The following is a 22,086-nucleotide window of genomic DNA, read 5'->3' on the forward strand; positions in this document are numbered from 1 at the left end:
CTCCCCCTTAACCATTTTCGTTGTTTTTATTTCCTAGTGGAGATACATCGAGGAAAACAACTCACAGGGTGTTCCACTTTTAGCACAGCATTTCCAGGAACTATGTATCAGCATATAAAAATGCACAGAAGGATTCTCGGACATCTGTCTGCTGTTTACTGTGTAGCATTTGATAGGACAGGACATAGAATCTTTACAGTGAGTTAACATTTTAAACTCAATTTGGTATCATCTGGAGCACTCTAGTGTGCTTCAGAGTTATCTAGGAAACCTTAAAAATATGTAGATTCTATGTTTCCCATCCTCAGGAACTTGGACTCAGTAGGTCTGGTGTGGGACCCATGAATTTGCATTTTTATTAAGTATCACAAGTGATTCAGATGCAGATAACCAGGCCATGTATGTTGTTTGTGAGACATTGATTTAGAGTAGTGGTTCTTGAGCACCATCATCAAGGATGCTTAAAAATATGCATCCCTAATACTTCTCCAGCCCATTCTAGACCTACTAAATTAGGCTATAGTGTGTATTAACCAAAAACAAACCAAAAAACTCGCCTACAAAAATCCAGATCTCTACAGGTGATTTATATTCACATTGATTACTCGTGATCTAGGGAAACTGATTGCTTTAACACTGAAAGATTATTTTATCTGTAACTATATGTAAATATTTGGAATTTAATTTACCATTTTACTGTCTTAAGGGAAGATTAGGATGGGTAAGAAGTTAAAATTTCATTTTTCAGTTGTCGAGATTCAGAGTAGATACTCAAATATTTGCTGAATGGATGGATGCTGGGTGGTACTATTAAATTTGAGACTTTGTTGTTTAGTTATTTTAAATGAAGGTGCTAGTTCCATTGCTTTTTGTTTTTGGGATTGCTGGTTACTCAACCCGTGAAACACAGATCTTTCCTAATACTCATCACGTTAATTTGATGTGAGCTAAATGGACATTTAACCATTGTTAGTTGAAATAGGTGGACTTTTATTTGGACTTAATACATGTCAGAGAATTTTGGGAAAATAGTATTTATAATGGGCCTAAACCGTAGAAATAAAAACTTCAATGAATCTTTATTATTTGATTTGAAGAAAAAACTTATAAGTATTGTTGGCTGTGAGATTCACAATTTATAAAGTATTCTATGATTGAAAAGGGAGGAGGAATTATAAACACTTAATGTGAGTGACATGTAAATCATATTCTTTAAAATGATATAAAAGACTTGCTGTATTAACATTTATTTTTGGATTTATATTCTTAGGGTTCAGATGATTGTTTGGTGAAGATTTGGTCAACGCACAATGGCCGCCTGTTATCAACGTTAAGAGGTCATTCTGCAGAAATTTCAGATATGGCAGTTAACTATGAGAATACAATGATTGCTGCAGGGAGCTGTGATAAAATAATTAGAGTGTGGTGCTTGAGAACTTGTGCTCCAGTTGCTGTGCTTCAAGGACACACGGGGTCAATTACATCTTTACAGGTAAGCTGATTTTAGCATGCACATTTGTGTATTCTCTTTTTCCTTTAAAACTCTCTTCTCTGGAGATGAGAAATAATAAAATGCTTAGTAATTGTATGATCTATTTTAAATTTAGTAATCAAGAGAAAATATAATTATAGTTCTATGAATCTTGAAAGGATGATGTAATAAATATGCAGTTAAGAGCTATGCATGAAGGCTTGATGGATGACTTATTACTTCCTTTTAGGTTTATGGTTGAGCTGAATGAGTGTCAGTTACACAGCGGTGATAGGTTAATGATTTTTCTACTTGAAAACTTGTAGATTTTGATAAGTTGATTAAATTTGTTTATATATATATGTATATATTTTCCCTTTATTGTGGAGGTTAATTTTGAACCATATACACAGTAGACAGAATAGTATGATAAACTCCTATGTGCCAATCAACCCATGGCCAGTTCTTTAACCATTTCACCTTGTACCTAAGCAGATCTAGATTTCATGTCATTTCTTCCATTAATATTTCAGAAAAGAAAGACATACTGTGTTTTATTAAAAACACGAAACATTATCATCACATTTATTTATTGATGTTCAGATTTCCAATTTTCTCATAAATAGCATTATTTAGTTTGTTTAAATTAGGAACCAGACAAAGCCTATACCTTACAATTGGTTGCTATAGATTAAAAGAATCTTAAAAGAAATTATACCCCCTTGTTCAATTTTATTTTAAGCCCCTTGTTTCTTTGTTGAAAGAATTGGGTTGTTTATAGAGTTCCCATAGTTTGAGTACCATTTGCACCCTTGTGGAGTAAATTAACATGTTCCTTTATATTTCTTACAAGTTGGTTGTTGGATTCAGAGCAGTAGTTTCATTTAATGTGCATGAGAGTCACTTGGAGGCCTTGTTTAAAACACAGATTGCTATGCCCCACTGCCAAAGGTTTTGTTTGATTCAGAATGTTGGAAGTGGGGCCTGAGATTTGCATTTATAACAAGTTTCCAGGTGCTGCTGTTGCTCCTCTTCCAGGAACCACACTTTCAGAGTCACTGATCTAGAGGCTTGAGTAGCTTGTCGTATATGCTCTACAGGGTGTTACCTGTCTGGTAGACTTTCTGTAGTTGTCTCAGATCCATTAGTACTGAGACTGGTGCGATTCAGCCATCTTTTTGAAATTACATTTTTTTTTTTTTGAGTAAAAGTAGATTTATTTAGAGAGATGTACATTTCATAGAGTGCAGGCAGTCTCAGAAGGCAGGAGAGGCCAAGAGGTGCGGGGTTGGCTGTTGAGTTTAAAGTAAAAGTAGGTACATACTCCATAGACGGAGTGTGGGCTGTCTTAGAAGGTGAGGGAGCAAGAAAGATATGAAATTACATTTTGTTAGGAAATAATGATTTCTGAGGCCTTTTAAGACACATTGGTGTCTCTGATTTGAGTTTGGTTAAAACAAGGGGACTGGTTTTGTTTTTATATGTGAATTTACCCATGCTGTATGTTAAGTGGTCTATAAATAGATTTGGTGTGAAATTGTGTGATAAAAGTGATTTTTCTCAACTTTGTGGTCAATATTCTTGAAGAATAGAGGCTGCAGACTTATTTTTAAGTGATGACAACTATGATTAGAGTTGTGTTTTACTTTGAAAATTTAAGCAAAATTTTTGGTTTGCCTGTTTTAGGCAAGCAGTATATTGTTCTCTAGAAGGTTTTGTAGTTTGAAAATTACTTCAAATCCTAGCTATTCCACAGGTTTTTTTTTTCTAACTTATGGGCAATATAACAGCAAATAAGAATATTTGTAATACTTTGTGCGGGTGTCTGCCTTAAAACCATTGTGGAATTGTTCAGTGTGCTAGTGGAGCTCTGTTCTTCATTGAAACCCATTCTTTTGGTAATGGGGACCCATACGTATTTATCACCTACTGAATATATCAGAAAATCTACTTGGGTGGTAATAAGTATCTTATACATCAGGAAGTTTATCTCTGCTTGCTAGTGGTTACTCTGAAGTTCAGAGTCAAATACGTGATTTTAGTTATTAATCTTTTTCATGTTCTTTTCCCTGTTGTTCTTGGCATATATAAATCGTTTTAAATTTTAGTAAAGATTTTCTTTTCATTTATTAAAAAAGATGTATAAACAATATTGTTTGCTGAAAAATTAGACAGTAGTTATTAGCAAATAAAATATAAAACTTCGATTTCCTACCATCTGTAAGTAATCACTTTCAGTATTTTAGCACATACCTTCCTCAAGGGTGGCATTATACAATGTCACTTAATATAATTTACATTTTCAAAAATGTTAGTGTTAGACTAGCCGGGTTACAACGATAGGTAGAACCTTTTGTCTAAGAGTATCAAGCAAGCATTCTTCAGGAGTAAGATGTAATGCATAGCTGGCAGATTGAAAAGCTAGATGAAGATGAAAAAGTATCTGAAGTACTGATATAATGAGCAATTATGGATATGATAGATAAGAAAAGTCCAGAGAGGGGAAACTTGAGTTTGAAGGCATTTGCCAGTTTTACAGGAGGTGGTTGTGAAGCTTAGCAGAAAATTTGACAGACTTGTAGGGATGGGGAGGATATATTTTGGAAATATCTATGCATGATAAATTCAGCTAATTCAAATGAATAGAAAAATTTCAGCAGAGAACTAGAAGCTAGTAAAAAGGAAATTCTAGAATTGAAATGTATTGCTGAATTTACTAATTCAGTGGGTGGGTTTAACAACAGATTAGATGCCACTGAAGAAATCAAAGGGAGAATTAAGGAGCTGTAAATTAGATCAAAAGAAAATAAGTAGATGGAAAGCACAGAGGGAAGAGTTGGGAATGTACTGAGAGAGATGAGAGAGAGAGGATGTGCTGACGAGGTTCCACATGTGTGTATGTACATACATTTATGCCATCTGTGTGACTGGAATTCCTGAAGAAGACAGAATGAAGCAAAAGGTGTTTGTAGTGAGAATAGCTGAGAATTTTGCAAAATACGTGAAGAAATAGAGCCAAAGACTGAAGAAACACTAAGGACATGGGCAGAATAAATATACAGAAAATTACAACTACTGAACATCACAACAGAAGTTTAAAAACCAAAGACCAAGAGGGAAGAGTAAAAAAGGAATAAGACTGATGGCTAGCTCTCAGTAGAAGCCATGGAAGTTGGTAGACAAAGGAGTATTCTTAAAGTGCTCATAGAAAGTGACTGCCAGTCAAGGATTCCAAACCTATTGGAAATACCATTGAAGTGTAACAATCACATTTTCAGACAGACAGACTTTCTTAGTGATGAAACATCATTAAGGGGAATTCTAAATAGTATTCTTTAGGCAGATAAGGAAGGAGATCTTAGACTTGGAGTAACAAGGAGTGAAGAATTAAAAAAAAATGTATGTGGGCAAATGGAAATAAACATTGACTATATACAACAAATGTAATGTCTTAGAGTTTTAAATTATGTATGGAATTAAACTAACAAATAATAGTAATAATAGCTTGTGTAGAGGAGGAGGTAACTTTAGTAGTATTAAGAGCTTTGGATTTTGTAATCTCTAAAGTAACTAAAAGAATAGCAAGAGGATATAACTACTAAGCTAACAGAGGGGGGGAATCGCATAATAAAAAAGGCAAGAAAGGAAAGAAAAAGAAACATGGGAAAGTATTAAGATGATAAGTAGGGTATCATTAAATGGCAGTGTCATCATAGTCATGATACCTGTTGTAATTGCATTACATGGTCCAGATAGGAAAGATCTCAGACATAATTGAAAAACAAAACCTCACCTTCAAGATGAAGAGTATAGGGAGGCTGAAAGTAAAGAACAGAAAAAGTATCTAAAAGTTAACCGTAAGAAGGCTGATGTGTAGCATACTAATATTAGATAAATAGGCATTAAGGGGAAATACCATTTTTAGAGATGAAGAGGGACAGTTTATAATGATTAAATGTTCCATTAGGCAGGAAAAAGAGTTTTAAATTTATGTGTTCAGTAACAACGTCAAAATGCAGAAAGCAAAAATAGAACCTGTGGGGAAGAATAGACCTCCATAATCATAATGTGCAATTAACACACCTCTGTCTCAGTAAATGGAAGAACAACATAGGTCATTAAGAATATAGATTTGAACAATATAAATAATAAACTTGACCTGGATGACACATTGAAGCATTGCTTATTATATTTACATCATTTCAGTCATAAGTGGATTGTTTATTATATATTGTCCACATTCTGACACTTAAACTAAGTTCTCAGTAAATTTGAAAATACTGAAAATAATCCAAAGTGCGTTCTCTGACTGTAGTGCTGTTAAGCCAGACATCACTAGCAGATAACAGAATAATCCTGACTTTTATAAATTAAACAATATGCTTTTATATACCCATGCATCAAAGATGAAATCACAATGAAACTTTGAGAATATTTTGAACTGATTAATAATAAAAATACTACAGATGATAACTTGTGGGATGTAGAGTTTGGTAGCCAGCCGCCAAGGTGGTGTCCAGTGAGTCTGGCCGCCTTGTACTCGTGTCCTTTGGTAGTCCCCATGTTGAATAGGGTTGACCTGTGTAACCTATACGATACTGGGAAGGTCACATAGGGCGATTCCCATTGCTCGATAGTGAAAGATTTAAAGACAGTGGAAGTCACTGTCTTAGTCTGTTAACTTGAATGGAAGCTTCTGTCTTATTTTCTTGACTCACTTGTCTTGAGGGATGCCTGCTGTCATGTCGACAGGACACTCAGACAGCCCTATGGAAAGGTCTTCTTGGCAAATTGAAGTCTCCTGCCATAGCCACGTGAGTTGGCTTGTTTTGGATTCAGGTCCTCCATCCGCAGTTACACACAGCCTGACATCTGAACTTCAGCTTCATAAGGCCCTGAGCCAGAACCTTTCAGCTAAGCTGCTCCTGAATTCTTGACCCTTAGAGACTATGAGATAATGAATATTTATTGTTGTTTTCAGTAGTTAAGTTTTGGGATGATGTGTTACACAATAGTAGATAACTAATACCCAGCTGAAGCTGTGCTGACAGGGACGTTATAGCCCTCAATTCATACATTAAAGGGACGGCGGAAATTCAGTGATCAAGTATATTTCTCAGGGAGTTAGAAAAAGAGCAGGAAACAAGGATAGAAAAAATAAGCATAACAGTAGAGAGGGTCAACAAAGCCAAAAGTTCTTTGAAAGACGAAAAATGTTGGCATAAGACTGAGATTAATTGAGGAACAAAACAGAAATAATCACCATTGTCATATTTGGAAAAGGGGTATCACTGTAGAATCTTCAGACACTAAAAAGTATATTTTAAAAATTTTATACAAGAAATTAGAAAATTTGGATGAAATAGGTAAATATCAGAAAAGCAAGACTGGCACAAAAAGAAAGAAAATCAGAATAGACCTTTAAGTGCTAAATGCACTGAATCTGTAGTTAAAATTCTTTTCCACCTGTTAGTATTTCTGTCAACAATGTTTAACCTGAATCTCACGAGGAGGCAATCAGACAAATCTAGACTAAGAAACCGTCTATGAAATCATTCTATATCCTTCAAAGGCTTAGTTTCAGAAAGGACAAAAGAAAGGTAGGATAACTGTTTTATAAAGAAAGAAAATGTGACAAACACATGTGAGTCTTCATTTGGATCCTGGCTTTAAGAGGAAGAAAAAAACCTATAATGGACATTGGAGAAATGAGGGGAAATTCCATATTAAATTTCTTGAGTGCTGATTGCTGATAAGTATATTATAGTTATGTAGGAGAATGTTGTTGTTCTTAGGAGATACATGCTGAGAATTTTAGGGTTGAAGTGTCACGATATCTGCACCTTAGATACAGATATTCGTGTCTGTCAGTAGCCGGGGGCGAGTGTGGCAGAATACTGACGACTGGTAAATCTTGGGGACGGGTGCATGTGAGTGTTGACCGTACTATTCTTGCAACTTTTATGCAGATTTGAAATGTTGCAAAGTGATGTTTGGGGGAAATGAACACCCTACTATCACTGCAACTGTTCAACATTAGCAAATACTACCGGGCAAGAAAAACCAAAAATGTGTACAGTTGGAAAGGAAGAGAGAAAAATTGTCATTTTCAAACAGTTTGATTACCTACTTAAAAAAGCCAAGAGAATCAATGGAAAATGTCTTGACAGATTTCAGTTTATCTTATAAAATAATAACCGTGGGACCAGATAGCGATAATGGCTGCACAGCATTGTGAATGTACCACATGCCACTAAATTGTACATTTTTAAATGGTTAAAATGATGAGTTTAGCATTGTGTGAATTTTACACCTCCCGCACTAATAGCTCTGTCTCGAATGTGTATGTGAGCACACAGGGAAGATTTGCATTTGAACAGTTAATAGGACAGCTTACTGCCTTTAAATAATGTATTCTTTAATAGCAAAATAAATAATCAGCATACATTAAAGGCTTCTTATTTTGCCACTGAATAAGTTATAAAAGTAGAAGTTATTATGCTTTCAGGCATTTACTATATACCAGGTGGTTAGTCAAAGTGTGTAGATTTCAAGAAAACTATTTTGATTTTGGAAGTAGACATGAGATTGCAGTACAGAATCACAAAGCCAAAAGGGACTTTGACAAATCATAGTTCTTTCTGTTGCTTTTGTACAGAAATGCATATTATAGTCACTGTTGAGTAGCTTTGAAGGTGGTTAATAAAACATGGCTATATGTCAGTGATACTGCATTTGAGGAAATGTTTCTACTTAGAAACAGTAAAAGGAACGCTTCACAAGTTAAAAATACCTGTTGCATACTTAAAAAAGTTTCTTAAAATGAAAATTTGAAGCTGAGAGGATTTACTGGTGAATTCTGTTAAAACCTATTAGAACTGCTGAGAGCTTAGTAAAACGAACAGATAACAGGGCCTGTGTCCTAAAATCAGAACTTTCCTGTAAACTGGCAATAACCGGTTAGCAGATACAACGAAAAAAGAACATAATTCACAGTAGCATCAGAAAGCCTTTACATAGAAATAAGCTTACCAGGAAATGGGAAAGGTTTTAAAAATAATGACACAACCTTCGGTAGGGGGAGGAAATAGTCTAAATAAGTGAAAAATGTCTACTATGTTCCTGAGTCAGAAGATTCAGTTGTAAAGATGTCATATCTCCAAATCATGGTATAAAGTCTGTATTACATTTGAAATCCCAGTTGTTTTTCTTAAATGGAACTTGGCATGCTATCAGATTCATGTAGAAAGAGAAAAATAAGCACGAATAGCAAAAAACAACAGCAAAACCCCTCAGAAAACAAACTCTCAACTTTTTGCCCAGCTAGATATTTAAGAATGCTTTAAAAAGGTCTTATAGAGGAAACAATATAGTTTCAACCCAGGGTTAGACAAAGATACCAGTGAGACAAAATAGAGGAACAGACACTTGTGTATCTGTCATATCATATGAAGTCACTGTGTTCTAACTAAATCTAATTAGAATTCTTAAAGCTCCTCTATCTTGAGCATCTTATGTGTCAGCAAGCTGTGTTGCTTCTTCATGGCTTTCATCCCTATGCTAGGGGAAGGTCATGGGTACTGCCTTCCCGTTAAGGTTCTTACATTAAGTGGATTATTTGGATTGACTCTTGGTTCTTTATCTGCTCCCTTTCAATCAGTATAGTATACTACCGTCAGGCAAATCTTTGGGTTACCTTCAGTATTTTACTTGAGAACTACAGTTACCCTCTTAACTTGCTGTTATTGGGTCCAGATTCTCTATCCATTTAATCCATTTCTCTACCACTTCCAAAAATGAACACTTTAGTCATATAGATCTTTCCATTACTGTCACATAATGTATTCCCTCTCCCTTTTGTACTTTTGATGATTATTCCTTTGTCTAGTGTCTTCTTGTTTTCCTCTCCATCTTTTAAGCCGCCTTGGATGTCTCTGGACCAAATTGATCTTCCTTTCTCTAGCTTGTTGGTGTAACGCAGCTTTACTTTATTAAATACAAATTATACCCTTATTCTGAAGTTACAGTATAATTCTTGTGTTTTCTTATACAACTTTTATGGTTTTGTTATTTAAAAATATAAAATGTTAATCTGCTTGGAATTTATCCTGCTTTACTGTCTGAAGAATGGATCCAGTTTTTCCCCCCAGATTGTTGCACAGTTGTCCCTTTACCGTTTATGCAGTGATCCATTGTTTCCCCAGCTGGTTGAGATGGCACCTTTATCTTAAGTCTCGTGTATTAGGGTCCATTTCAGACTTCCTCATTTTTGCATTGGTCATTCTCTCAGTATATACCTGTTGTGTCCTGTAGTTTTAATTATTGAGGCTGTGATAGGTTTCATGTTGATAGCACTAGATCTTTACTTTCTCTGTAGAAGTTCTTCTGACTGTTCTCACTAGCTTTGAAAATAATGTTTTATTGAGGTCCCATTGCATTTATAAGTTAGCGATAGACTTCCCATTTTTATTGGTTTTGAGTTTTCAGTGAGATGTCAGCTGAAGTGTCAGTTGAAGTTAACTTTGAAAAACTGTTAAACTATAACTTCAGTAGCACTCGGGAAACTGAATTGTGTATGTTACTGCTTTTTAGTTTAGCCCGATGGCCAAAGGCTCTCAAAGATACATGGTCTCTACTGGTGCTGATGGGACAGTTTGTTTTTGGCAGTGGGATTTAGAATCCCTGAAATTCAGGTAAGTGACTTTAATCGTGTAATAAGTTTTCTTTTTTAATGTTGCAATTTAGTCTAGTGAAATGAAATTGATTATAAAGAGACATTCTGTATAGTTGCTTGCCTTTTCACTTTTGAATTTAGTTTTTATTACATGCAGCGTGTGTGCTGTATTGACTGTTGTTTACGCAGTGCTTCTAGATAGTTGGATATGTAAAGAAGCATAGCCATTCTATCTTAATGGGTACTTTTTTTTGAAAAAGGAAACATGATAGTGTATATGTGAAACATCTGGAAAAATGTTAGAAATGTGTAATTAAATACGTGGTCAGAAATTGAGGCAGGGTCATTTAAGAATCAGACCTGAATTATAGACCTGTGTTGTCCAGTATGGTCCCCACTAGCCATGTGCTTCTGTTGAGCACTTCAGATGTGGCTAGTACAATTGAGGAATTGCATTACTCATTTACATTTAAAAACTGATAATGATTCAGTTGTTAAAAAACTTTCAAACAAGTTGAGTATGTGAATTTCGTTTTTCAACTCTAAATTATATGAAACCTGAGTACAAATCAAGTTTTTTTTTAGTCTTTTAAAAAAAAATTATTTTTATTTTATTGATGGAGGGACTGGGGATTGAACCCAGGACCTTGTGCATGTGAAGCACACGCTCTACTGCTGAGCTATACCCTCCCCCCCAGATCAAGTATTCTTGTTGAAAACTTTGTTGAAACTGAGATATGTGTTCAGTATGCTATGGAAGATTTAACAGGTTTAATATGAAAGAACCTGAAGTTCTCATTAAAATTTTATTAACATTAAATATGATATTTTGGCTGTATTGGGTAAATGAAGTAAAACTAATTTTATCTTTTTACTTTGAATGTTACTACTAAAAAACCTAATTTTCATCTTTTTTACTTATGATGTGGCTACTAAAAATTTCAAGTTCCATGTGGGCCACATTCCCTTTCTGTTGCATGATGCTGTCCCATGGTGGTTCTATACCCTGCTCTGTGGCCTTGATAGTGGGTTCACTTAGACCGTCTGAGCTTCAGTCACCTCAGTTATGGAACGGGGTCAGGAGGCTTGCTCTTTCTGTGTACTGGGATCTGTATAAATTTGGGGATCTGTATAAACCCAACTAGCTATAACAGCATATTTGGAAATATTTGGTGTACTGTGAGGTACTATAGAAATAAGATTGTAATGTTGAAAAATGCTAGATTAAAACCAATTATTTTAAACCATGTTAATATGCTAAACTAATGTATTTTAAAACAATTATCTTCTTTTGAAGTCCACGTCCCCTGAAGTTCACTGAAAAGCCTAGACCAGGCGTTCAGATGCTTTGTTCTTCTTTTAGTGTGGGTAAGATAACTTTAGTATTTTTGTCTGTTTGTTTTATTTTAACATTTATTGAACGACCGCGTTATTGCTAAGAGCCTTTATCAGATAGTAAATGACTTACGTTCATTTCATTAGATTTAATCTGTGATGTTTCAATTAGCCTTTATCTTGTCTTTCCTCCCCCATTCTGATTTTCTCTGATTTCTCATAGTAACCAGAGTCAGTGATAGGAGACAGAGCTGGCAAAAAGGAGGCTTTAGGTGTCCATTTGAGCAGTTCCTGTGCCACGTGTCCTGTGTGTATGATAAACCAAGACTGTGATTTTCTTTTAACTGAACTGCATATTTTTGGTAGTTTAATTTTGTTTTCCACATGTCTTGTGAAATTATTCCCCCATTTTCTTTTCTGGTACAGTGGACTTGTGTGGTAACCTTTCTTTTTAGGAGAGGTTAAAGATTTTGACCCGATAGAAGTCTGAAAGCTTCAGTAAGTGACTTTATATTCCACAGCATGTTTAGGTGTGTGAAGTTGTTTAGAAAGCAGAATGCCTTGTCATGCACTTTCAGAGTGGCAGCGTCTTTTTTTTTTTTTTTTAAGTATAAACCACTGTTTTTCATAAATACTGGCATGATACTAGCATGACCATGGAACAAAATAACTGGAACCTAAGACCATAAAGTATTAGTATTTTTTTCTTTTCCCTCATAGTTTAATAGAAGATATTGAATATAGTTCCCTGTGCTACATAGTAGGTCCTTGTTGTTCATCTATTTTATATATAGTAGTTTCAACTCAGTTCTGACACTGCCTACCTAGAGAATAGTGTGAGATCCAGCCGGTGAAGGGCTCAGTCCTGCAAGACTCCCCATCCACCCCAGCCTCAGACTAGATTGTCACCTGCGCACCTGACTGACAGGCTGGAAAACAGGTTCTCACAGCATCTTCCTTGGGTTCGATTAATTTGCTAGAGCAGCTGACAGAACTGAAACATTTTATTCACTAAATTTTTGGTTTATTATGAAACAATGTAATTCAGGAATAGCCAGATGGAAGAGATGCATAGGATAAGTATGTGGGAAGGGGCACTGCCGGGGTGTGGCATTTTTCTCTCATCTCCACATGTTCATTAACCTGGAAGCTCTCCGAACCCTCTCCTTTTGGGTGTTTATGGAGGGTGCACTCCCTCCCAACCCTATAATCACATGATTGGTTCCCCCTGGCACTCAGCCCCATCTGTAGATGCTTTCCAAAAGTCACCTCATTAACGTAAACTCTCCTGTGGTTGAAATGGGTTTGTTATGAAAATCAAGACTCCAACATCTTTTCACTTAAGAAATTCCAAGGGTGTTAGGAGTTCTGCCAGAAACAAAGATGAAGACGAAATACGTATTTCTGAAAATCACATCATCACATTGCATTATGTTAATTTGGAAAGGGCTTTATATAATGAGTTCGAAAATGGATCTGTTGAGATAAATTTAGTTTTGGCTTAGAGATCTTGCTTAACTTAATGTATAAATTTGGTTTGTTCAGATATTTGTTACAAATTGGATTTTTAAACCTTGAAATTTTTATTTCAGGTGGTATGTTTTTAGCCACAGGTAGTACTGATCATGTAATCAGAATGTATTTTTTGGGTTTTGAAGCACCTGAAAAAATTGCAGAACTTGAAAGCCACACTGTAAGTATTCACATTTTAAAATTCTGTAGATAGTTAACAATATTCCTGTTGGTACATAATCAAATAATGCTAAAAGAAATTGTTATTGATTTTAATTTTAACTTAAATGTAGAAGGAATTACTTTTAAAGGTGAACGATGATACTGACAACTTAGCACCTTACGATGCAGATAGTTTGCAGTGGTTATCTCAGCTTTAAGTCCAAGCTCTTGGTTATGATAATTATCCTGGATCGATTAGGTTTGAGCTAGGCCTATTTATCTTAGCCGAGCTCATGAAATCAGAATGCTATTTTATTAGCATGTAGCAAGATAGATAACTCTTAGTATTCTGGAATACTGGTCATTTCTCAGGTCATCTTTTCTCCTATAGGAAGTTCTGTGAAGTTATTTGACAAAAAAAATGACTTGAAAATAATTTTTTTTTTGCACATAATCAAAAGTGAATATGCCTTGTTTTCAGCTACTTAAACCTTATGTTTTTATCACTTTCTACACATAAGAGTTTTTATACAGATGTAATAATTGTAAATACAGTTTTAATTTGAGAAGCAAGGCTTTTTTTTAACCACATGTGTCTATCTTTGAGACAAGAGCTGTATCTTAATCTTACTAGATTCATAGATTCATTGTACTTAAATGTACAATACATGTTTGAGTGGTAGAGCTAAGCAGCCCAAGTACAAAGCTCTTGCTTAAACTAAATGTGCTTCTAGGTCTAAAAAACTGAGTGGGTTTTCTTTGTTTATTTACAAACTGTGTAGATGATTACTTTTGTGTTTGGTTTTTTCCCCTCTTTAGGATAAAGTTGATAGTATCCAATTTTGTAACAATGGTGACCGGTAAGTAAGTGTGTGTTTGTATTTGTGGGTGTGTTTTTAGGTAAATAAACTGTGCTTCCTATCAGTGTAGCTAATATATCATTTTGCACGTATGTATCGTATTGCAGGCACTTGTTAGTGAATGTGATAATTGAAGGAAAGGTGTGGGGCAGAGGGGAAATAAGGAAGTGTAAGTTTTTAGAATTGTAGTTTCTGCTGCCTCCTATGACCAAAAGTTGTTCCTCCTTTAGCTCACTATTGGCTAAATGACTTATATGAAAATTAGGTATAAGGATAATGAAGTTCTTATATTTGAATAGTTAAAAAAACTTTTCTAATCAATTACTATGGTGTATTCAGCAATGAGATACCACTTAACTTATATCCCTCTTTGTGGTCCCCAGTGTCTTTTCAGGTGCCTTTCCTAAGATGCGATTTTTAACACTTAACTTTATTAAATGATTGATTTATTTTTACACAGCAGCAAGCATGAACGAATTGGAGTTTAGAGTTAAGATGCTCATAATAGCACTTTGCTCTTACTGATTCTTCCATACATCTTTAATCTTCCTATTTTTTTCCCTCTCCAAATACTTCTTGTATATTGTCTTTTCAAAACTCAATGTATTTTACAAACTGGTGATGAAATTTACTTAGTAAGACCAATCAAACCATAGCAAACCGGATCTTCTCCATTCATATATACCTTAAATCCCTGTCTTTGGGAAAAAACACCTGTAGATTTACCTGTAGTCGAGATAGTGACATTAATTTTTTTTTTTTTTGGGCTGTGTCAGATAACAGATACATATTTGATCGGACTCCATTATTCCCTCAGCACTATCCCTGCCTACAAGAGAAAATGTTCAGCCCAAGATTGTGGATACCACTATTTGGGGTTCTTCAGTCCTTGCTAGTCTTGGAGGTCTCTTGCAGAGGCGTGGGGTGGCTGTGGCTCCCCCTGAAGACATAGATAGGGTGGCAGACATTCGGGGATGATAATCTGAGTGAACTTTCAGTCCGTGGGGCTAACATCTTGCTTAGACATTAGCTCCAAGTATTGACCCCACTCAGCAGCCTTCAGGCTCCAGAGCTGGGACCTACATTAAATTTATTTATTTATTTTTTTGCTTATGATTTTAACTGTAACCCTTGGTGGCACATATGTAAGTAGAAGATCTTTTTCTTTTATTTTAAGGTTCTTAAGTGGTAGCAGAGATGGAACGGCTCGGATTTGGAGATTTGAGCAGTTAGAATGGAGAAGCATCTTATTGGATATGGCTACCAGAATCTCAGGGTAGGTTGAGATGGTTTGTTTCTAGGTAGGTGCATGTGTCATAATTACTTGGTCTCTCTCTCTCTCCCTGGTTGGTTAATTGCTTTTTTCAGAGGACTGGAGCCACCTCCTATTAGAAGAGCTACAGTCTTTAAGTGAATAGCTACCTCCTGTATATCTGAAAAATAGATACTTAAATCTCATGTATGCTTACAGTTATGTAGGAAAGAACAACGTATTTGTTTTACTGTTGTTCAAAGCATTAACTTCCTCTTAGGTTTTGCATTTAAAACCACCTACAATTTTAGAATTATAAAAGTATGTCAAGTGTGGAAGTTTTTAGAAATTCTACTTGTCTGCAGATAGGATTTTTGGAATTTTTAAAAAGTTGGCTTGTAGCATCCGGTTAAAGCAAGCAAATACACTATACTGTTTAGATTTTAAAAAATTTGGCTCCAGTGAGAGTGATTTTTTTTTTTTTTTTGGCATGTTAAAATTTTGGCTCGTAAAATGGCATTGAAGGCAACTTTATCCAACTTTCTCCCTCCCTAAACAGTCCAAAGTCTCAAATGTATTTTGAGCATCTCTGAGGGAAGTTTAGCACTTCCCAAAATAGATACTACATATTTCAAATACATTGCTCTTTTGGGTTTGTATGTATTGGGAGGGTAGTACAGGTGATGGAAAGAATATGTGTTTTGGAGCCAGACCTTTGCTCAAATACCGCTTACACTGTTTATAGCTATATAATTTTAAGAACATAATTTAACATTTATTAATCTGGTTTCATCGTCTGGGAAATGAGACTGCCTGTCTTTAAGTATTACTGGCAATTTTAAATAATATGAGGAACATTTTAGCACACTGCCTTATCTAGAGTAGGCATATCAGTGTTCTTAGCAGTTTTTCTGAGACATGTTACACATTTTGTCTTTGGAAATCCTCATGTCTGCTTTATTTTCAATAATTTTAGGAGAAATTAACTCATGTTCTCTGCAATGGCTCAAACAATTACGTTGAATTTCAAAACAAATTTGCCATTAATACTTCTGTGGAGTGATGTGTGGTAGAAAATGAAAAAAATACATACTATAGAAATCTGGTAATTCTTGTTCACAAACAAATTGAATCTTTACAGTTACTTTAAAATGCTACATCTGGATATTCAGAAGCATTTTAGTATAAAAGTGAATACTGTCGATCTTTGATTAATTGAAATAATGAAAGAATGGCAGTGAAGAAAATTTGAAATTGTATTCCACTATGAATAATTATTTTATTTGACAAAATAGGAACATCAATGTGAAAACTTGAATAAAAGTTTTTTTTAGTAAGACTGAAAACTAAATTCCTTGTTGCCGTACTCTCTTCATGGAGAGAACTTTTCCTGTATTTCCTCTTTCGGTGGAAATACTCTTTTCTCATTTAAGGTTTTACCTCTTTCAGATCTTGAAAAGCGGTGTTTTCTGTCTGTAGGAGTTGGTGGGTGTATTTGTTTTAGTGTTCTACTCTTGACCGATCAACTTCGTGAAATGCAACGTGTCTGTTTGTAAATTCAAGTGAAGTGTGGCTCCTTAGCCTGTGTTCTGTTTTGTCTCTTACGTTACACTTCCTCTGACCAATCTAGTTAGAATTATTCTCATTCGTGCTCCATTGTGCTTCCATAGATAGCTGTTACATAGAACTTGCTCCATATTCTTGTAGCTGTTTTCTTTAAAATATGTTTATTATATGTTTGTAATTTCTTGGAAGGTGCTCTGTGATTTTAGAAGCAGCCAGGCCTTACCTAGTCTCTGGCCATGTACTATGGATACTGTATTTTACACAGAAACCTTGCACATCGCTTTGACAAAGGCAGCGAAACATTACACATACGTGTATCCAAGATAATTCTTGCCAAGGGACCCCCAAGAACAGTCTATAGGGAAATATAAAATGAGTACAGTCTCCTTTACAGTTCAACAAATTGAGACTCTGTGTCATGCACTTCATTGGGACATAAAGGTGAATTACCTTCTTACTGCCTTCCTGAACTTTGTCATCTTCTCTGGGGAGAGAAGCAGTTGAAAGTATTACTGATAGGGCTTGGGGCCAGAAGGGAATAATAAAAAAAGGTAGAGAAAAAGATCTGCTTTTATGAGCAGAGGTGGTATTCTAAATCTGCCTTTATTCAGTTTCTGAACTGTTTCTAAATCACCTTTTTCCCTCGGGATTTTGCTCTTCTCTGGTTATAGATAACCTGTTGTGGGTCAGTGTGATGAACTGTCTGTAGAGTTAATAAAGTATGGACATGAGCTGGATTACTTTAGTTTTCTTGTCTCAATGAGGGATTGTGTACATTGTATAGCCTCCTGCACATACGGCATTGCACATTTCATATTTTTTTCTTAGAGATTTATCCTTGGAAGAGGAAAAATTTATGAAACCCAAAGTAACAATGATAGCTTGGAATCAAAATGACAGCATTGTTGTCACAGCTGTGAATGATCATGTCCTCAAAGTGTGGAATTCTTATACTGGACAACTGCTTCATAACTTATTGGTAGGTAGTTTTTATATAGTATAACAAATCACCATTTTTTTGAACTGTAATTTTATTTTTAATAAACATGTTTTATTTATATTATCAAATGAATAGAAATTTGTATACACACAGATAAATTACTGTCATTAAAACATTTTTAAAAATCCTTACACACTATGACAATATGGGCTTTTAATTTTAAATATAACTTGCAAACCCTCCTTAACTATATAACTTTGTTGAATAAAGGGACATGCTGATGAAGTATTTGTTTTGGAGACACATCCCTTTGATTCCAGAATTATGTTGTCTGCAGGACACGATGGCAGCATATTCATATGGGACATTACAAAAGGCACCAAGATGAAACACTATTTTAATATGGTGAGTGGAGTGCTGGATCTTCATGCATGTTTGCATTTGTTTCAAGTACTTGGATAATGAAATGTCTTTATAGTTATATTTTACCCCTTGACCCAGGATCTAATTCAGTATCATGCATTGTATTAAGTTGTTATGTTTCTGTAGTTTTGTAGTTTTTTTTACCTATATCTTGCCCTTTAATAGTACCAGGCAAGTAACGTTATGGGATATTTCTGTTTTGTCCGACATTTCTTCATGATTCAATACTGTTGCACATTTTTTTAATGGATTAAAACATAAATGATAATGCATCTTCCATGTATTATTTCAGGACACACAAATATTTATTTATTCCACTATTGGTAATAATTACAGATATTTGGTTAAGGTGGCATCTGCCATATTTCCCCACTATAAAATAGTTGTTTTTTTCCTTTGTAAATATTAAACAATTTTTTCACAGACTGTGTCTGGTTCCTCATTAAACTTTCACAAATGTTAATATCCATTGAAGATTTTTCTAATGGCATCAATCTTCACATATTTATTAATTGGCATTCTTGCATAGTTTTGTAATCCTTTTTCATTTTATGTAAAGAATGTTTTTCAAATCCTTAAATATTAAAGAATTTCCAAATATGTTAACTGTAAATTCAGCCTTTGAGAAGAATGTTACTTTTATAGTTAATTTACTATTGTTGACTATTTAAGTGGTTTCAAAAATATGCACAGCATTAACACTTTGAATGTCTTCACACATGGCTGTTTATATAGATCTCTGATTATTTTATTAGGATAAATTCTGAGGAAAGTATGTAAAAGGGCTTGTATATTGCTAAGACTTTTGATTGATATATATGTGTGTGTGTGCACTGGGTGTGTGCGCTAGAAAATTACTCTTCAGTTAATATTGAGGTCCAGTTCAAAGTGTAATTAATTTTGGAGGCAGAGTAATAATTTCCTACACATTAGTGGTTCTTAGACTTTTGATTGAAGACCACCCTAGTCCATGTGTTCTATGTTTTTAAGTTTTTTTTAAAATTTCAATATACTTATGCTGGACAGTTTCTCTAACAGTTTAAAGTACAGTATTTTACTTATTAACATTAAATGCACTGAAACAACTCAGATAGCATGACTGAAAGTACTGAAAGTACGTCATTAGGTACCTCTGAAAGTTGCATCTCTGTGTGTTCAAATTACTGGAAAAAGAACTAAGCTGCCTTTAATTTTTTTATGGCCTTAAAATTCATAGGTACATCTATCTTTTGGGGGTGCGGGCTTAGGTAATTAGGTTTACTTATTAGTTTTAACTGAGTCCCTGGAGATTGAACCTAGGACCCTGTGCATGCTAAGCGTGCACTCTGCCACTGAGCTATACCCTCCCCCTCCATTTTCTTAATTATTTTTTAAAACTCAGTAGGAACATTGCACCCTAAATTTAATCTGTCAAAACAGAAAACTACATTAATTCAGGCTTTAAACAGAATATAGGCTAAATAAACTCTAAGCTAAAGAATAATCTGAAAAAAGGCTCAAGTGAATAACTATGGTCTTATTTCCAGTCAGACACCAAAAATTGGCCTTGTATACGGAGTTCTTTACTGCCCAGCTGAGGGGGGCTCCTAGACAAATTACTTAGAGTTGTAAACTACTAACAAAACAGTATTTCATTACATATATAATAGACATTTATATGACACTGAATTGTTCTCCAGGCACAGTTGCAGGGCGTATTTTGTCAGGAATCTTTGGGACTCTTCAAACTGCAGGTAAAAATTGGAGTCTGTCTTACTTTGCTTAGATAGGTTTGTCCACTTGGGAAAACTTCCTTCTCAGCAGGTACCCTTAGCAAAGCTTTCAGCACAGTTAGTTCCACACGTATGATAGGAGAGTAGCTGCCACTGCCACCATCTTTGTCTTACCAGCCAAGAGTGTGACGTGGTGTCAAGGCATAGGTAGAGCTGTGGTGGAGATGGCTCTTCAAAGGACCCTGTGGGTGAATCTGTGTAATAGGAGGGAAAGTATTTATACATTTTTTTTCTTTTTAAGTTATGAGAGAATGCAAATTTGTATACATACTATCTTATTCCCTAAATATCCCAGTACCTTAATTTTTTTTTCCATTTTGTTAATTGGCACTCATTCATGTGTAGCATAGCAGTAGTGAGTTGTGGGTACTTACACATGTGTGTGGATTTGTTTTGGCAATTAGTGGGTGGATGATGCTTTTTCCAACATGATTTAACTTGTCCTTAAGTTTATTATTGGAAGGTTACAGTCTGAGACAACAAATATGCATAGCTCTACACTGTTAATGAAACAGCTAATTTAGTTCTAAATTGATAATGCTAAACTAATATAATTTATAGTTAAAAAAGCAAGAATAAAACAGTTTAAAAGTCATCTGTTTAAGGCAACATTCATGATGCACTTAGAGCATCCTTCCTGAAGTCTATGGCAGTTTGAAATAAGGTAGTTGCAGGTGCAAGGATTTACATATGCACCCTTGAGACTTCGAAGCATTGCAGATTTTGCATGGTGATCACTCATCTTAGTAGAAAGTTTAAACTCCATAAAAGTATTGATTTTAGTTCACAGATGCCAAACTATTGCTCTTTTTTGGAAAAAGGAGGGGAAGGGGAACGTAATTAGGTTTATTTATCTATTTTTAATGGAGGTACTGGGGATTGAACCCAGGACCTTGTGTATGCTAAGTACACATGTTCCCGCTAAACTATTACTCTTTAATCGTTTGCCTCGTGGATTATTAATCAGTAGCTTTTTGTTATATATTAAAAGAAAAGTTTGTGATATTGTCATTTACTTGTAAGAAGAAAGCATTAATTTTGGATTGCTTTATTATGATCCTTCATTTGATCGGTTTGAGAACTGACTCTTAGAAAATCTTTCATGATTTTTTTCTAGGCTAGTGGTATCTAAAATGTATTTTGTTTTCTGAAAATAATCACATGTGCTTAATGAGAAATTAGGTTTTAATTTTTTGGGGGGAATTGATACAGCAGAAAAATACTTGCATAGAAATTGTCATAAATTTTTCTCTCTGTATTTCCTAGATTGAGGGACAAGGACATGGAGCTGTATTTGACTGTAAGTTTTCACAGGACGGGCAACATTTTGCCTGTACAGATTCTCATGGGCATCTTCTGATATTTGGCTTTGGATGCAGCAAGCCATATGAAAAGGTCATTTCATATACTTTTTTTGTAGCATGTGAAATAATTATTAAGGATGTTTTGAAAATATGTTAGAAGTATTGATTTGATTGTTTTTGTCTTTTCAAATAAAATTAACTGGTTAATATTTATTTTCTTTAATGTATATAAACCTCAGAATTTGAATCTGTAAACTTCCCTTTTCTAGATTCCCGATCAGATGTTCTTCCATACTGACTATCGACCACTGATTAGAGATTCTAATAATTATGTCTTAGATGAGCAAACTCAGCAGGCTCCTCACCTTATGCCTCCACCATTCTTGGTAGATGTAGATGGAAATCCTCATCCAACTAAGTATCAGAGATTAGTACCAGGCCGAGAAAATTCTGCAGATGAACATTTGGTTCCACAGCTAGGCTATGTGGCAACAAGTAAGTGCTAAGTCTTTTTTTTTTTAATGTAAATAATAATACAACGAACTCCTGTACTTGGAGATTCACCAGTCCTTAATATTTTGCAGTATTTGTTTTATCATTCTATCTCTACATACATACTATTGTTTTGAACCGTTTCAGACTTAAGTCCTGGGCCTCATGTCCATTTACTGCTAAATACTTCAGTGTGTGTTTTCTTTTCTTTTTCATTTTATTGAGTTATAGTCAGTTATGATGATGTGTCAATTTCCGGTGTAGAGCACAGTTTTTCAGTTATACCTGAACATACATATATTCATTGTTGCATTCTTTTTCAC

General features: G+C 34.8%; 1 protein-coding gene and 1 non-coding gene across 4 annotated transcripts in view; one reads left to right on the plus strand and one right to left on the minus strand.

The window, feature by feature from the left end:
* The window catches only part of BRWD1 (bromodomain and WD repeat domain containing 1), a 106,714-nt gene that overhangs the window by 18,945 nt on the left and 65,683 nt on the right, over positions 1-22,086 (plus strand). For all 3 annotated transcript variants that reach the window (XM_074353727.1, XM_074353790.1, XM_074353861.1), the window contains exons 7-17: positions 38-198; positions 1,271-1,492; positions 10,064-10,164; positions 11,443-11,513; positions 13,073-13,173; positions 13,974-14,014; positions 15,192-15,290; positions 17,661-17,811; positions 18,043-18,177; positions 21,234-21,362; positions 21,541-21,766. In XM_074353727.1, coding sequence (XP_074209828.1) covers positions 38-198; positions 1,271-1,492; positions 10,064-10,164; positions 11,443-11,513; positions 13,073-13,173; positions 13,974-14,014; positions 15,192-15,290; positions 17,661-17,811; positions 18,043-18,177; positions 21,234-21,362; positions 21,541-21,766 — 1,437 coding nt within the window. The remainder of the gene's footprint in view (positions 1-37; positions 199-1,270; positions 1,493-10,063; positions 10,165-11,442; positions 11,514-13,072; positions 13,174-13,973; positions 14,015-15,191; positions 15,291-17,660; positions 17,812-18,042; positions 18,178-21,233; positions 21,363-21,540; positions 21,767-22,086) is intronic.
* TRNAV-CAC (transfer RNA valine (anticodon CAC)) lies at positions 10,764-10,836 on the minus strand. The gene has a single exon. It is a non-coding gene; the product is annotated as a tRNA-Val (tRNA).

The sequence above is a fragment of the Camelus bactrianus genome, chromosome 1 (genome assembly GCF_048773025.1).
Source record: "Camelus bactrianus isolate YW-2024 breed Bactrian camel chromosome 1, ASM4877302v1, whole genome shotgun sequence".
Classification (NCBI taxonomy): domain Eukaryota; kingdom Metazoa; phylum Chordata; class Mammalia; order Artiodactyla; family Camelidae; genus Camelus; species Camelus bactrianus.